We start from the raw sequence: 16,923 nt of genomic DNA on the forward strand, positions 1-16,923 counted from the left end.
ACCGTCCCAGCATGCAGGAAGCATTACAAGTGTGATCTCCGCACAGACAACTACTGCAGCTGCTCGGGCTTGTGACATGTTTGCTTTCTGCTACAGCCCGCCGAGGTAAAGGGGGGGGGGGGGGCGGGGCCGGCGCGCAGACTACCAGCAGCGTGGCTGAGGGATTCATTTCTTGTGCTGCTGGAGGTGGAGCGGGACTTAGTGTGGCAGCCGAAAATCGGCCGATTTTTTTACAATAATCGGCCGATGCCGATCTCCAGGGCTGGACTGGGACAAAAATTTGGCCCTGGACTTCATCCAGACTGGCCCACTTTGACAGGTCTCTCCCACAGCGGCCGGACAACTCCCGCACCCCCCCCCCCCCAACCACCCAAACCCCCTCTCCCCCTTCACCAGCCCCTACTCGTTTTACTTTATTAGAGTAGAATGGCTGGTACTGGTACTCTTATAGGCAGTACCAGTGGGGAAGCTAGATATTATTTCTACCAGGGCAAAGAATCAGTTTGGTACCCCCCCCCCCCTTATGGGACAAGATTAGGCAGAAGTGAGAAACTCCCAGGCCGCTGTCACTGAAACCGGCCCACTGAGCCATCGGCCCACCGGGAAACTCCCTGTAGTCCCAATGGCCAGTCCATCCCTGCCGATCTCTTAAAAACGGTCAAATATCGGCCGATATATCGGTCGACCTCTAAACATGATTATTATAGCATCCCCCTGGAATACAAGCAAGCAGTAATAAAATATAAGCAAATAAGTGTTCTCGCATTGTGCAAACAATTTAAAGCAGAACACCAGACAAGTAATGACCCAGCTTCTCACTCTCTGCTTGTCATGTCTGCACAAAGTGTTAAAAACCTAGAATGCAATACTTTCTATGAACAATGAAAAAAGTTTTTTTTTTTTCTTTTTTTTTTTTTTTAAAGTGTATTTTGTGCGTGTACTCGAGAGAGGAGCCGGACTGCAGGAGTTGGGAGTAGGCAGGCCTCCCCCAGAGGCAATCTGCCATCTTTCTCCATGCCCCGGGTGGCAATGGCGGGTGTGTGAGGGGGTCCTCCCACACAGCCCGCCCTACCTGCTCCGCTTTGAAGCCCAACGGGGCAGAGGGGAGTGAGAGGATTAGCCCGCTCAACCAGCCCCATTAGTCCTTCGCCTCTCTTTTTAGAGACCGCGTGGTCAAAGTGCGTGTGTTAACCCAATTTAGAGTGCGTGTGTAGGTGTGGTGGTTTTTGTGGGAGGGGGGTGGGCGTACTAAGCACAGGCTTACCTTGCATAGCACACCCACCGGGAGCCGGGCTGAGACCACCAAACTCAATTCACATGAAGCCGAGACCGGGATCCGAACCCCTAGCTGCAGAGGTGAATGGCTTGTCAGCACAGTGCCAATCGCGTTGAGCCACCGCAGCTCAACGCGATCTGTCTTAAAGTAAGGCAACAGTGTTGAATGCAGGTTTCCTATGACAAATACTTGCAGCATTAGTTTAAAAATTAATAACAGTTTCGTTGTGAAGCCGCCTCAGATTCTAATCGCAGGCTGTGAAAGGGCCACAACTTCCTCCACCTTCCCCCCCCCAGACACCTTAGGCCAGGTTAAGACCTGTGTGGTGGATAAAACACACATTAACAAGCATCATGTCACATGCTGTGTTTTGGGGAATAGTGCATCAGGAGGCCATTAGGATGGAAAGTTTTGCTTTATGCTTTAAGAGTAAACATACACAACAGATGATAATATACAAATAATGCCTTTACAACACAAAAAAAAAGGTGTTGCATACAAGTATTCTCAGCAAAGAGGTGAACAAACCATAGTACAATGCTGCAACAAAGCTGAAATAGCTTGGGAAAATGCTAAATTCTACCTGTTGCCAAGTAAATTGGGTGCTGGTTTGCTGGGCTCCAAGCTTGGACTGCAGACCGTTCAACTTCTTTCAGCTTCATTTTCTGTAATATATAAACAAGTTGTATAAAAAAGCAACTCATTAACCATCTAAATACCAGGACACTTTCACCCTCTTCCTGCCAAGGCCAATTTTCAGATTCCAGTGCCGTCACACTTTAACCACTTAAAGACCCCTTCACGCCGATATACGTCGGCAGAATGGACCGGCTGGGCACAATCACGTACGTGTCTCTTTAAGCCCAGCCGTGGGTGTCGCTAAATGCGCTGGCGGCGACCTCACGACCTGGTCCGAAGCACAGTAACCGTGCCCGCAGGACCCAATCGCCGCCGGTGTCCCACGATTGGTCACCGGAGCTGAAGAACGGGGAGAGGTGTGTGTAAACACACCTTCCCCGTTCTTTATTGTGGCAGTCTCAGTGATCGTTTGTTCCCTGATATAGGGAAAGACGATCACTGATGTCACACGTGCAGCCCCGCCCCCCTACAGTTAGAAACACAGATGAGGTCATACATAACCCCTTCAGCGCCCCCTGTGGTTAACTCCTAAACTGCAATTGTAATTTTCACAATAAACAATGCATTTTTATAGCACTTGTTCTGTGAAAATGACAATGGTCCCAAAAATGTGTCAAAATTGTCTGATGTGTCTGCCATAATGTCGCAGTCACGAAAAAAAAAAAAAAACGCTGATCGCCGCCATTAGTAGTAAAAAAAAAAAAAAATATTAATAAAAATGCAATTAAACTATCCCCTATTTTGTAAACGCTATACATTTTGCGCAAACCAATCGATAAACGCTTATTGCGATTTTTTTTACCAAAAATAGGAAGAATACGTATCGGCCTAAACTGAGGAAAAAAGTATTTTTTTATATATTTTTGGGAGATATTTATTATAGCAAAAAGTAAAAAATATTGAATTTTCTTCAAAATTGTCGCTCTATTTTTGTTTATAGCGCAAAAGAAAAAAAAGGCAGAGGTGATCAAATACCACCAAAAGAAAGCCATGTTGCACGACCGCGCAATTGTCAGTTAAAGCGACGCAGTGCCGAATCGCAAAAAGGGGCAAGGTCCTTAACCTGCATAATGGTCCGGGTCTTAAGTGGTTAAACAACAATTAATCTGGGTGGGGTTGAGGGCGATCTTGGGTCCCCCCCCCCCCCCCTTATATGGTTTGCCTCCTGTTCCCCCCCCCCCCCCCCCTCTTGGGGGTGGGGGTTCATATGGTTGTAGGATGGTATTCGCACTGACTTGACAAACTGATCCCTTGTTTAGTCCTGCTATCTCACTGGTTTTGGTTTAGCTTATTTATCCATCTCATTTTGTGCCCTCTTACCATATATTGTTTAGGTCAAAATGTATTCTGCTACATTTCTTTGTTAACCACTTCCATACCGGGTCTATTCTGGCACTCCTCTACTACACACAAAAATCATAATTTTTTTGCTAGAAAATTACTCAGAACCCCCAAACATTATATATATTTTTTTTAAGTAGACATCCCAGAAAATAACTTGGCGATCTTTGAACCATTTATCTCGTATGGTATTTGCACAATAATTTTTCAAACGCCTTTTTAAACATGAACAAACAAAACAGTAAAATTAGCCCAATTTTTTTGTATAATGTCATGTCGAGTAAAGAGATACCCAACATGTCACGCTTTAAAATTGTGCACACTCATGGAATGGCGCCAAACTTCGGTACTTAAAAGGCTCCATAGGCGATGCTTTCAATTTGTTTACAGGTTACCAGTTTAGAGTTAGAGGAAGTCTAGTGCTAGAATTGTTGCTTGTGCTCTAATGCATGCAGCAATATCTCACATGTGTGGTTTGAACGGCATTTACATATGTGGGCGGAACGCGTGTGTACGCTTCTGAGCGCGAGCTACCGGGGACAGGGGCCTTTTAAAAATTTTTTTTTTTTTTTTTATCACTTATTTCTATTACAAGGAATGTAAACATCCCTTGCAATAGGAATCTATAGTGGCAGGTCCTCTTTATGGAGAGATGCAGGGTCAACTCTCCTCGAGGCTGTAAAGCATGAGAGCGAGAAAAATAAATAAAAATTCACTGATCTCATGCTTACTAGCTACGATTGTGGCTTTGTTTACATCCGGGGCCTCCAACGATCATAGAGAGGACTGGAAATCTGTGCACAGAATCGCCGACAGAAAAGGATGTACTGCGAGCGGGAAGTGGTTAAAAATAACCCAAATCAGTGTACTTTAGTTTGTGTGAAAGTTAGTGTCTACAAACTATGATATAGAGATGTCTGTCTGTCTGTCTGTCTATGAAAAATTATTTGCCCCCTTACCGATTTTGTATTGGAGCTTAAATGATTCAGATGAAACAAATTTTAATATTACACAAAGATAACTCAAGTAAATCTAAGACACAGTTTTTAAATTATTTCATTTAGCCCAGGTTCACACTGGGTACGATTTCCTTCGATTTGAGATGCGATTTCACATGTGAAATCGCATCTCAAATCGGCGGCATTTGCCGCCAATGACACTGTCCTAATCGGTGCGACGCTGTACCGATTTCAAAAAGTAGTTCCTGTACTACTTTTTGCGATTTCGGGACGCGATTTACATAGACATCTGTGCAGAAACCTGCACAGATGTCTCTTAAATCGCGGCCGAAATCGGGACTGCCGGCGGGAGTGAAATCGTGCGAGTTCAGCTGAACTTGCACGGCTTCACTCCCGCAGCCCAGTGTGAACCAGGGCTTAACCACTTCCATACCAGGCACTTACGCAGCTTCCCGCCCAAGCCAATTTTCAGCACTGTCGCACTTTGAATGGCAATTGCGCGGTCATGCTACACTGTACCCAAACAAAATTGGCGTCCTTTTTTCCCCACAAATAGAGCTTTCTTTTGGTGGTATTTGATCACCTCTGCGATTTTTTTTTTTGGAAAAAAAGGCTGAAAATTTGGAAAAAAAATGAAATTTATTTTTTTCTGTAAATTTTTTTGTAAATAAGTTTTCGCTTTCAATTACGGGCACTGATATGGCGGCACTAATGGGCACCGATGAGATGGCACCGATTGGCGGCGCTGGTATGCGACACTGATGGGCGCTGGTATGCGACACTGATGGGCACTCATAGGCGGCACTGATGGGCACACATAGGCGGCACTGATGGGCACACATAGGCGGCACAGATGGGCACTCATGGGCGCCACAGATGGGCACTCATGGGCGCCACAGATGGGCACTCATGGGCGCCACAGATGGGCACTCATGGGCGCCACAGATGGGCACTCATGGGCGCCACAGATGGGCACTCATGGGCGCCACAGATGGGCACTCATGGGCGCCACAGATGGGCACTCATGGGCGGCATTTATGGGTGGCACTGATGGATACTTATGGGTGGCACAGATGGGCACTAATAGGTGGGCACTGGGCATGGATGGGCACTGTGGGGTGGCACTGATGGACACTGGGGTGGCGCTGATGGACACTGGGGTGGCGCTGATGGACACTGGGGTGGCGCTGATGGACACTGGGGTGGCGCTGATGGACACTGGGGTGGCGCTGATGGACACTGGGGTGGCGCTGATGGACACTGGGGTGGCGCTGATGGACACTGGGGTGGCAGCACTGATTTTTGCCAGGTTGCCAGTCAGTGCCCATTTGTGGGCACTGACTGGCATCTTTTTTTAATGCTTTTTTTTGCGGGCTTTTTTTTTTTTTTGCCCATCCTGGTGCTCCAGGGTGGGCATCCCTGGTGGTCCAGTGTGGCGATCCAAGGGGGGGCTGCGCTGATAAACAATCAGCGCAAACCCCCCGTCAGGAGAGCCGCCGATCGGCTCTCCTCTACTCGCGTCTGTCGGACGCGAGTGAGGAAGAGCCATCAACGGCTCTTCCTGTTTACATCGTGATCAGCCGTGATTGGACACGGCTGATCACGTGGTAAAGAGTCTCCGCCGGAGGCTCTTTACCGAGATCGGAGATGCAGGGTGTCAGAATGACACCCCGCATCACCGATCGCCGCGATGCGCGCCCCCACGGGCGCGCGCAGCATGAAATCCTGCAGGACGTTCTAGAACGTCCTGTCAGGATTTCATAACCACTTCCCGGACGTAAATCGGCTATAGGCCGGGCGGGAAGTGGTTAATAAGGGAAAAAAAGCTGTTCAAACCTGCCTGGCCCTATGTGAAAAAGTAATTGCCCCCTCCCATGCTGAATCATGAATGAACTGTGATTAACCACAATTGTTTTGAAAAGCGGATTAAAATTTCACATGCCACACCCAGTCCTGATTACTGCCAGACTTGTGGAATAAAGAAATCACATAAATAGAAGCTGTCCGACAAAGTGAAGCAGGGTAACAGATCACAATCTAAAAAAAAATAAGAACAGATAAAGTAATGTACATGTATCGGTCTAGGAAGGGTTTCAAATCCATTTCTAAGGCTTTGGAACTCCAGTGAACCACAGAGAGCCATTATCCACAAATGGAGATAACTTGGAACAGTGGTGAAAATTCCCAGGAGTGGTCAGCCTACAAAGATTACGCCAAGAATATGATGACGACTCATCCAGAAGGTCATAAAAAGAACCCAGAACATCATCTAAAGAACTGCAGGCCTCACTTGCGTCAGGCAAGATCAGTGTTCATGATTCAACAAGAAGAAAGAGACTGGGCAAAAATGGCATCCAAGGGAGAGTTCCAAGGCCAAAGCCACTGCTGACCAAAAAGAACACAAAGGCTCATCTCACATTTACCAAAAAACATCTTGATTATCCAAGATTTTATGGCAAATATTCTGTGGACCGATGAGACAAAAATTTCACATTTTGGAAGGTGTGCTTCCCGTTATATCTGCCATAAAACTAAATAGAGCATTTCACAACAAGAACATCATACCTACCAACAGTCAGACAAGATGGTGGTAGTGTGATGGTCTGGGGCTGCTTTGCAGCTTCAGGACCTGGACGACTTACCATAATTGAAGAACCATGAATTTGGAGCTCTATCAGAAAATCCTAGAAGTGAATGTCCGGCCATCAGATTGTGACCTCAAGTACACTTGGGTTATGCAGCAGGACAATGATCCAAAACACAACAGTAAGTCCACCTCCAAATGGTTCAAACAAAGCAGAAATTAGGTTTTGGAGTGCCCTAGTCAAAGCCCGGACTTAAATCCAATTGAGATGCTGTATCATGACCTTACACAGGCCGTTCGTGCTGAAAACCCCTCCAATGTGGCTGAATTAAAATAATTCTGCATATGCTGTTGGAAAATCAGAGCTCCTTGCCTGAACAGAGGACTCCTGCACATGCACAGGAGTGACGTCATCGCAGCTTCGGCCACTCACAGTGCCGGAGCCGCGAACCTGGAAGAAATGCAGAGGGAATATGTCGGCTCCCTCAGCGGTGACCGGGAGGCGGGACGAGGGCTTCGTTTTAAAGGGTCACTAAAGGAAAAAAAAAAAAATTCTGAAATGACTGTTTATTGGGTAGAGAGACATAAAAGTTAACCGATTCCTTTTAAAAATGATTAAAAATTGAATTTAATCTATCATATAATGTGCCTCTAGTTTCACTTTCGGTTTTAAAGGTACATACATGAAGTGCCGGGTGAGAGGTGAGTCAAGAAGACTCACAGAACAAAAACAAACAAATCCAGGGCAGTGTTTTGTTTTTAAAATGAATCTGATTGATTCTGAGGAGTTTTAGACACACAGTAATGACAGCTTAGACCACCGTGAAAATCTCCCAGTACCATGGTTATAAGGAAAAAGACAACCAGGAAGTGTGGAGATCACAGCAGAATTACAGCTACTTCAAAGCAAAAACGAACAATGAGGATATGAAACCAGTACTGCAGTAAAGTAAAGGAAGCCATTTAGCTAAAAAAAAAAAAAAATTCCTTTAGTGACCCATAATGAGCTAGTATGCAACCTCGTTTACTACTGTGATGCTGTGAACAGTTACCACATGGTAAAAGGCCACTTAGGAGGTATCTAATCCTGTAGAGATTTTATCCTTAGCAATACCCCTTAAGCCAAGGAGGATCAAGTTCATTGGGAACATTGATGCACATACTTTGAAATTGTAAACACCAACAGTTTCTGGGAAAAAATATATTACAAATCATACCCAAGGTGACCGGTATTCTGGTTCCCCCTCCACTACCAGCATGAATTAGCACCCCTAAATTTAAATATAGATAGGATTCCCATGCAGTTTCACACAGTTATCACTCCTACTAGCCTCCAGAATAATGATTACTAGATGCTGGAAGCAGCAATTAGCACATAATCCAAAACTTGCTTTGTATATGAATAACTGCTAGCCTTGAGAAGGGATAACTACGGTCTTTGAAGCTTCCTGGAAACCTTGAATCCCGTGGGTAGGACAAACTTAAAACTGATACTTTAGGCCCCATGCACACGAGAAGCAAATGCAAACTCATCTAAACACAAGTTTTCAAACGCAAAAACCGGCGTTTAAAACGCCCGTTTTTGCCGCGAATTTCGCCGTGTTTTACCGCGATTTACCGCGTTTTACCGCGTTTGCGTTTATAAGCATTTGGTTAAGAAACATCATAAGACCCTCCCTAAGCTCAAAAAACAATATTATTTAACCATTTCAGCTATTTTGTGAGACCAGAGCAGCTGAGAGAGCAGCAGTGTACGTGTATTTAGCGTGTCACTTGCCACGTCACCTGGCCACGTCACCTGCCACATCACCTGGCCACATCACCTGCCACGTCACCTGGCCACGTCACCTGCCACAAGTTGTGGATTGTCCACTGGCCACGTCACCTGCCACATCAACTGGCCACGTCACCTGCCACATCAACTGGCCACGTCACCTGCCAAGTTGTGAATTGTCCACTTGCCACATCACCTGGCCACGTCACCTGCCTCAAGTTGTGTATTGTCCACTTGCCACGTCATCTGCCATGTCACCTGGTCACCCCACCTGCCACAAGTTGTGGATTGTCCACTGGCCACGTCACCTGGCCACGTCACCTGCCGCAAGTTGTGGATTGTCCACTTGCCATGTCACCTGGCCACGTCACATGCCACATCACCTGGCCACGTCACCTGCCACAAGTTGTGGATTGTCCACTTGCCACGTCACCTGGCCACGTCACCTGCCACAAGTTGTGGATTGTCCACTGGCCACGTCACCTGCCATGTCACCTGGCCACGTCACCTGCCACGTCACCTGGCCACGTCACCTGCCACAAGTTGTGGATTGTCTACTGGCCACATCACCTGGCCACGTCACCTGCCATGTCACCTGGCCACATCACCTGCCACGTCACCTGGCCACGTCACCTGCCACAAGTTGTGGATTGTCCACTGGCCACGCCACCTGCCACGTCAACTGGCCACGTCACCTGCCACAAGTTGTGGATTGTCCACTGGCCACGTCACCTGCCACATCAACTGGCCACGTCACCTGCCAAGTTGTGAATTGTCCACTTGCCACGTCACCTGGCCACGCCACTTGCCACAAGTTGTGGATTGTCCACTGGCCACGCCACCTGCCACGTCACCTGCCACGTCACCTGCCACAAGTTGTGGATTGTCCACTTGCCACGTCACCTGGCCACGCCACCTGCCACAAGTTGTGGATTGTCCACTGGCCACGTCACCTGTCACGTCACCTGCCATGTCACCTGGCCACGTCACCTGCCACAAGTTGTGGATTGTCCACTTGCCATGTCACCTGGCCACGTCACCTGCCACGTCACCTGGCCACATCACCTGCCACGTCACCTGGCCACGTCACCTGCCACAAGTTGTGGATTGTCCACTGGCCACGTCACCTGCCACATCAACTGGCCACGTCACCTGCCAAGTTGTGAATTGTCCACTTGCCACGTCACCTGGCCACGCCACTTGCCACAAGTTGTGGATTGTCCACTGGCCACGCCACCTGCCACGTCACCTGCCATGTCACCTGGCCACGTCACCTGCCACAAGTTGTGGATTGTCCACTTGCCACGTCACCTGGCCACGCCACCTGCCACAAGTTGTGGATTGTCCACTGGCCACGCCACCTGTCACGTCACCTGCCATGTCACCTGGCCACGTCACCTGCCACAAGTTGTGGATTGTCCACTTGCCATGTCACCTGGCCACGTCACCTGCCACGTCACCTGGCCACATCACCGGCCACGTCACCTGGCACGTCACCTGCCACAAGTTGTGGATTGTCCACTGGCCACGTCACCTGCCACATCAACTGGCCACGTCACCTGCCAAGTTGTGAATTGTCCACTTGCCACGTCACCTGGCCACGCCACCTGCCACAAGTTGTGGATTGTCCACTGGCCACGGCACCTGGCCACGTCACCTGCCACATCACCTGGCCACGTCACCTACAATAAGTTGTGGATTGTCCACTTGCCACGTCACCTGCCTCAAGTTGTGTATTGTCCACTTGCCACGTCATCTGCCATGTCACCTGGCCACCCCACCTGCCACAAGTTGTGGATTGTCCACTGGCCACGTCACCTGGCCACGTCACCTGCTGCAAGTTGTGGATTGTCCACTTGCCATGTCACCTGGCCACGTCACCTGCCACATCACCTGGCCACGTCACCTGCCACAAGTTGTGGATTGTCCACTGGCCACGTCACCTGCCACGTCAACTGGCCACGTCACCTGCCACAAGTTGTGGATTGTCCACTGGCCACGTCACCAAGCCACGTCACCTGCCATGTCACCTGGCCACGTTACCTGCCACAAGTTGTGGATTGTCCACTTGCCATGTCACCTGGCTACGTCACCTGCCACGTCATCTGGCCACCCCACCTGCCACAAGTTGTGGATTGTCCACTGGCCACGTCACCTGGCCACGTCACCTGCCGCAAGTTGTGGATTGTCCACTTGCCATGTCACCTGGCCACGTCACCTGCCACATCACCTGGCCACGTCACCTGCCACAAGTTGTGGATTGTCCACTGGCCACGTCACCTGCCACGTCAACTGGCCACGTCACCTGCCACAAGTTGTGGATTGTCCACTGGCCACGTCACCAAGCCACGTCACCTGCCATGTCACCTGGCCACGTTACCTGCCACAAGTTGTGGATTGTCCACTTGCCATGTCACCTGGCTACGTCACCTGCCACGTCACCTGGCCACATCACCTGCCACGTCACCTACCACAAGTTGTGGATTGTACACTTGCCACGTCACCTGGCCATGTTACCTGCCACAAGTTGTGGATTGTCCACTGGCCACGTGACCTGGCCACGTCACCTGACACATCGCCTGGCCACGTCACCTACAACAAGTTGTGGGTTGTCCACTTGCCACGTCACCTGGCCATGTCACCTGCCACAAGTTGTGGATTGTCCACTGGCCACGTCACCTGCCACAAGTTGTGGATTGTCCACAATGCAATGCAAGCAATTACATTTTTTAGTTTTTTTTTATGGTTTTTCATCATTTGCCATCATTTTTGAGATTTCTAATGTAAAAAAATAGGTCACCTTTAAAAACGCCTATAAACGAAATCGCGGCAAAACGCCGGTACCGCGATTTGCCGCGATTTGCCGCGATTTGCGTCTAAAAACGCAAAAGCTGAAAGCCTCTGAACCCAAAATTTTGGGTTTGGAAAAACGGCCCTAAACCCAACTGCTTTGAAACGCCAAAAAACGTGATTGTGTGCATGGACACATAGGATAACATTTAGGCTGCATTCACACCTGAGCGTAGGGCGTTCGGTCGTTTTTTTCGGGCGTTTTTTTCTGCGCGTATTCATGCTAATATGCGCGTTTGCATACAGCGTTGTCCGACGTTTTTGTACTTAGACGTTTTTTTTTTAGCCAATAGGAAAAACTATCATCTTTTCATCACTTGTTGCTATGTTGGTAGATTTTTTTAATCTTCTGCATGGGCGACAAGTTCTATTGACAAAACGCCCGTAGCAAACGCTTGTTGTCGCGCAATACGCGCGTATCTGGCGTTTTACATTGATTTCAATGGAAAACCAAAAACGCTCAAATACGCGCATATCGCGCGTATTGCGCGACAAAAAAGGGTCCGGAACTTCTTTTGACTACAGGCGATGCGCGTCAGGCGCATCAGCGTGCAGATGTGAACCATGCCCATAGCCTTACATGTATTTTGGTCCCTCTGGCGTTTGTGCGCGTCGCGCTACAGGCGACAAAACGCCAAGGTGTGAATGGGCTCTAAATGTGTTCAGGGGCAGTTGAAAAAAATGCCCAAATGCCTCTGAACTCGAGTTTAGCAGCGTCTCGTGTGCATGGGGCCTAAAGCGGAGGTCCACCCAACAGTGGAACGTCCAGATTCCCCCCCCCCCTTCGGTGTCATATTTTACACCTTTCGGGGGGTGCAGATGCCAGGTATGTGCTTCCGGGCATAGATGGCGGGTATCTACGCCACTTTCCACCCCCCCCCCCCCTTGTCTTCCGGGAGATACACGGGTCCCAGAAAACTGCATGGACCAGCTTCACTTCCCGATTCCCTTACTGAAGATTGTGGCAGCAGCATCCAAGGAACGTGTCGGCCCCGGGTGCCAACATCGTGGGCACCCTGAACAGGTAAGTTTAAAAAAAAAAAGTCAGCAGCTGCAGTATTTATAAAAATATAATAATAATAATAATAATAATAATAATAATAATATTTGGCGGACCTTAGCTTTAACCATTTCTGTCTTAACCACTTCACTACTGTGGCACTTTCACCCCCTTCCTGCCCTGGCCCATTTTCAGGGCACGGTCATGCACCACTGTACCCAAATTATATTTTTATATACACAAAACACACACAGTTGTGCTCATAAGTTTACATACCCTGGCAGAATTTTTGATTTCTTGGCCTTTTAGAGAATATGAATGATAACACAAAAACATTTCTTTCACTCATGGTTAGTGTTTGGCTGAAGCCATTTATTAACAGAATCTACCCAAATGACCCTGATCAAAAGTTTACATACCCTGGTGATTTTGGCCTGATAACATGCACACAAGTTGACACAAAGGGGTTTTACTGACCATTACGGGTAACAATCCTCTCACCTGTGATCTGTTTGCTTGTAGTGAGTGTGTGAGAGTCAGTTAGAGAGATAGAGAGAATATAATTTATAATATATATATAATTTATAATTTATTATATATATATATATATATATATATATATATATATATATATATATATATATATATATAAAGGTCAATAAGTTTCTGGACTCCTGACAGACCCTTGCATCTTTCATCCAGTGCTGCACTGACATTTCAGGATTCCGAGTCATGGGGAAAGCAAAAGAATTGTCAAAGGACCGGGGGGAAAAGGTAGTTGAACTGTGTAAAACAGGAATGCAGGGCAGGACTTCGGGTGGTGGGGGCCCCTGGGCTTGAGTCACTTTCGGGCCCTACCTTCTATACATTACTTTAAATAGAACAAAATGATAAATACACAAGCTATGTATTAGAGCTACACAATTCTGGATAAACTGAGAATAAAAATAGAGATCACGATTTTGAAGTAAACCCCAGCCGATTTTTGAAGTTTTTCAATTAAGTCATATAATGTATTGCGATGAGCTGTGTGTGTGTATGTGTGTATATGTGTGTATGTGTGTATGTGTGTATGTGTGTATGTGTGTATGTGTGTATGTGTGTATGTGTGTATGTGTGTATATGTATGTATATATGTATGTGTGTGTGTGTGTGTGTGTGTGTGTGTGTGTGTGTGTGTGTATGTATGTATGTATGTATGTATGTATGTATGTATGTATATGTATATGTATATGTATGTATATGTATGTATGTATGTATGTATGTGTATATATATATATATATATATATATATATATATATATATATATATATATATATATATATATATATATATATATATATATATATATATATATATATATATATCCATCCCCCAAAAACGAGGTCTGGAAATACCTTTTTTAGGATGGTTTCGTCCTCTGTATTTCCGGGCATCTCAAGCACCATTAGTACTGCTGTTATGCGATTCAAATTATGACGTCGCTTCCGCCCTTACTGTGTCTGTCGTAATCTCGCGCATGTGCCGTTAGCATTCGTTGATGTGTCTGCGGCTGCTGTTTTCTTTCACTCCCCTTTTGTGACGTCTTCTTTAGTCACACGGGGGAGTATCATGAAGAGAGGAAGGAGTTAAACACTGCAAGACTTCTCCTCTGTGCCAGACAGAGGGGAAGTTCTCACAGACTGCATTCCGGCAAGCTTTAAATGTCGGTTTAGAGGGGCTAATGTGCGCAAGTGCGGTGATGTCATGCAAGTGATCAGCAGCCTGTGTTATGGGCTATTTTTTAAGACAATGTTGTGTCCAAGGGTTTACATTACAACCACTTTAAATGACTGGCATATTATTGAAAAATTTTTTACGTAAGGGGCCCCCCTATTGGGCGGAGCCCATGGGCTTGAGCCCAGTCAAGCCCAATGGTAAGTCCGGCCCTGCAGGAAAGGGATATAAAAAGATATCCAAGGAATTGAGAATGACAATCAGCAGTGTTCAAACACTCATCAAGAAGTGGAAAATGAGGGGTTCTGTTGAAACCAAACCACGGTCTGGCAGACCAACTAAGAATTTAGCCACAACTGCCAGGAAAATAGTTTAGAATGCAAAGAAAAACCCACAAATAACTTCAGGTGAAATACAGGACTCTCGGAAAACATGTGGTGTGGCTGTTTCAAGATGCACAACAAGGAGGCACTTGATGAAAGATGGGCTGCATGGTCAAGTCGCCAGAAGAAAGCCATTACTACGCAAATTTCAAAGTATCCCACTTACAATACGCCAAACAGCACAAAGACAAGCCTCAAAATGTTCTAGCACAGTCATTTGCAGTGAGGAGACCAAAAATGTAGCTTTTTGGCCACAACCACAAAGGCTACATTTGGAGAGGAGTCAACAAGGCTTATGGTGAAAGGTACACCATTCCTACTGTGAAACACGGAGGTGGATCATTGATGTTTTGTATTGAACCAAAATAGCACTGTTTTGTGTTGAAAAAAGCCCTTGACCCTTTCCAAATAGGCAGCAGCTGAAAAAAGCATAGATGTAAACGTTAAAATGAACTGTAGTGCATTTCTGCAAAAAGCACAACAAAAAAAAAATGGATGTGAACCAGACCCAAGACATTTCGTAACATAATGGGGTTAAAAAAAATATATATATCAGCCCTTCATAGTACAAAAAGGAGCAAATCGCTACTGTAAGAGGTTAGTTTTTTTACTGTGCAACAGTGAAATCAATATTTACAGTAGCGATTTGCTCTTTTTGTATTATAAAGGGCTAATTTTAGTTTTAACCCCATTATGTTACTGGCCGATTAATTGATTATGAAAACAGTTATCGATCAATTCGTTGTTTCGGCCCTACATGAAACAGTCTCCCACATCCTCATCCTAGTAGCAGAGTTTGGCTGTTATTTAGTTAAAGTGGTTGTAAACCCAACCACAAATCCAATGACGCGGGCGCCGGGGGGCAGAGGAGAGTCCGGCATTCTGCGTATATTCACGGCTTTTCTCAGAAGGTTCAACGATGAGAGGAGCCGCCGGGGGACACCAGAAGACAAGGTTCACAGTGGAGGCAAGTATGATGCGAGAGATTATATATTTATTGTGGCAGCAGGCAGGTTACATTTCCTGGTTGCATCCAGGATGCAGTGTATCTATCCCCTAGGTTCAGGCTTTATGCCAGTTTATACCTCTAGGGGGGGAGTGCTGGGAGTCCTTCTGGAGGACTTGATGGGCCCAGCTGAATTAGGTGAGCTCATTAGATCCTCTACAAAAACTCCCAGCATGCAGAGAGATATGCTCCAACCTGGAACCAGATCTGTGTGATCTCCGTGCGGTGAGACCAAGCCTGTGTGGCTATTGCTAAGAGATTTAAACAGCAGGGAGTCAGGGACTGGGGCAGTACAAGGCTGTACCCAGTTGTTAGTTAGAGACACCAACGTTTATAGTTGACCAGGATGTATTTTTGTATTTCTTTTGTTTTCCGTCATATTTTTATTTGTATATAGTTAAAATAAAACCGCACCTTTTTGTTTTCCTCCTACCACGGTCTGCTGTGCCTAGTGTTTTTGTGTGCTGAACCCTTCCAGGGGGTCACACACACCCGCTCCCGGGCTAACCCCTATATATATATATATATATATATATATATATATATATATATATATATATATATATATATATATATATATATATATATATATATATATATATAATTTTTTTTTACAATTACCACTTTAACAATTGATGCTGGTATGAAGCCAGAAGGGTAGTCACACCAAATATTGATTTTTTTTTTTTATTTAGATTTTTCTTCCGTTTGGTTATTTTTGATTTTCAATCAAATTTCAAATCCGAACTAAAATATATATTCTGAAAGCATTTTTTCACACCTGCCCAATACTATTGCAGGTCCTGGACATAAATCAGAGCAAAAAGCTATATTTTAAAAGGATATGTTCATCATCAGGAACATCTCTCTAATGAATGGATTACAAGTACTGTCTTTCACTGCAGCAGATGGCTACTAGTTCTCAGTGAATTGTGAGGCTACTGGTGAGTCTGCTTCTAGTTCATTGATCCTCCTGCTCTTCAGCAACTGCCTGCCTGTACAGGCAGTATAGACAGACAGCTATACTGAGAGTCTGCAGGAGCCTGGCATTGCACCCAAGACCTGCAACTCACTGGCGCTTTCCAGGCTCCTGCAGGAAAAATAATAAATGCACTCGGTTTCTACAGAAAAATGTGAACTTAGCCCTAATGGCATGTATAAAAGTGTCAACTGAACAGCCAGCAATCCAGGAGGTGGCATATACCGCAATACACCTTCAGTATTTGTTTTCTCAGCAGATTTAAATAAATATTTTTTTCCTATAACATTTTAAAGAATAATTTTAGCAATCAAGTTTACATTTTTTATTCTATACATTGGTAGTGTTATCTAGATTACACTTTTATCAGTTGTGCCAAGTGGGGGAATTTGTAGCTCATAGTAAGTGTTAAACA

At 46.0% G+C, this 16,923-nt stretch overlaps 1 protein-coding gene across 2 annotated transcripts in view; it reads right to left on the minus strand.

Annotated features, from left to right (window-relative positions):
* SEC31B (SEC31 homolog B, COPII coat complex component) overlaps positions 1-16,923 on the minus strand; it is a 226,566-nt gene that overhangs the window by 183,192 nt on the left and 26,451 nt on the right. For both annotated transcript variants that reach the window (XM_040362336.1, XM_040362335.1), the window contains exon 2: positions 1,860-1,941. In XM_040362336.1, coding sequence (XP_040218270.1) covers positions 1,860-1,941 — 82 coding nt within the window. The remainder of the gene's footprint in view (positions 1-1,859; positions 1,942-16,923) is intronic.

The sequence above is a fragment of the Rana temporaria genome, chromosome 8 (assembly GCF_905171775.1).
Source record: "Rana temporaria chromosome 8, aRanTem1.1, whole genome shotgun sequence".
Taxonomy (NCBI): Eukaryota; Metazoa; Chordata; class Amphibia; order Anura; family Ranidae; genus Rana; species Rana temporaria.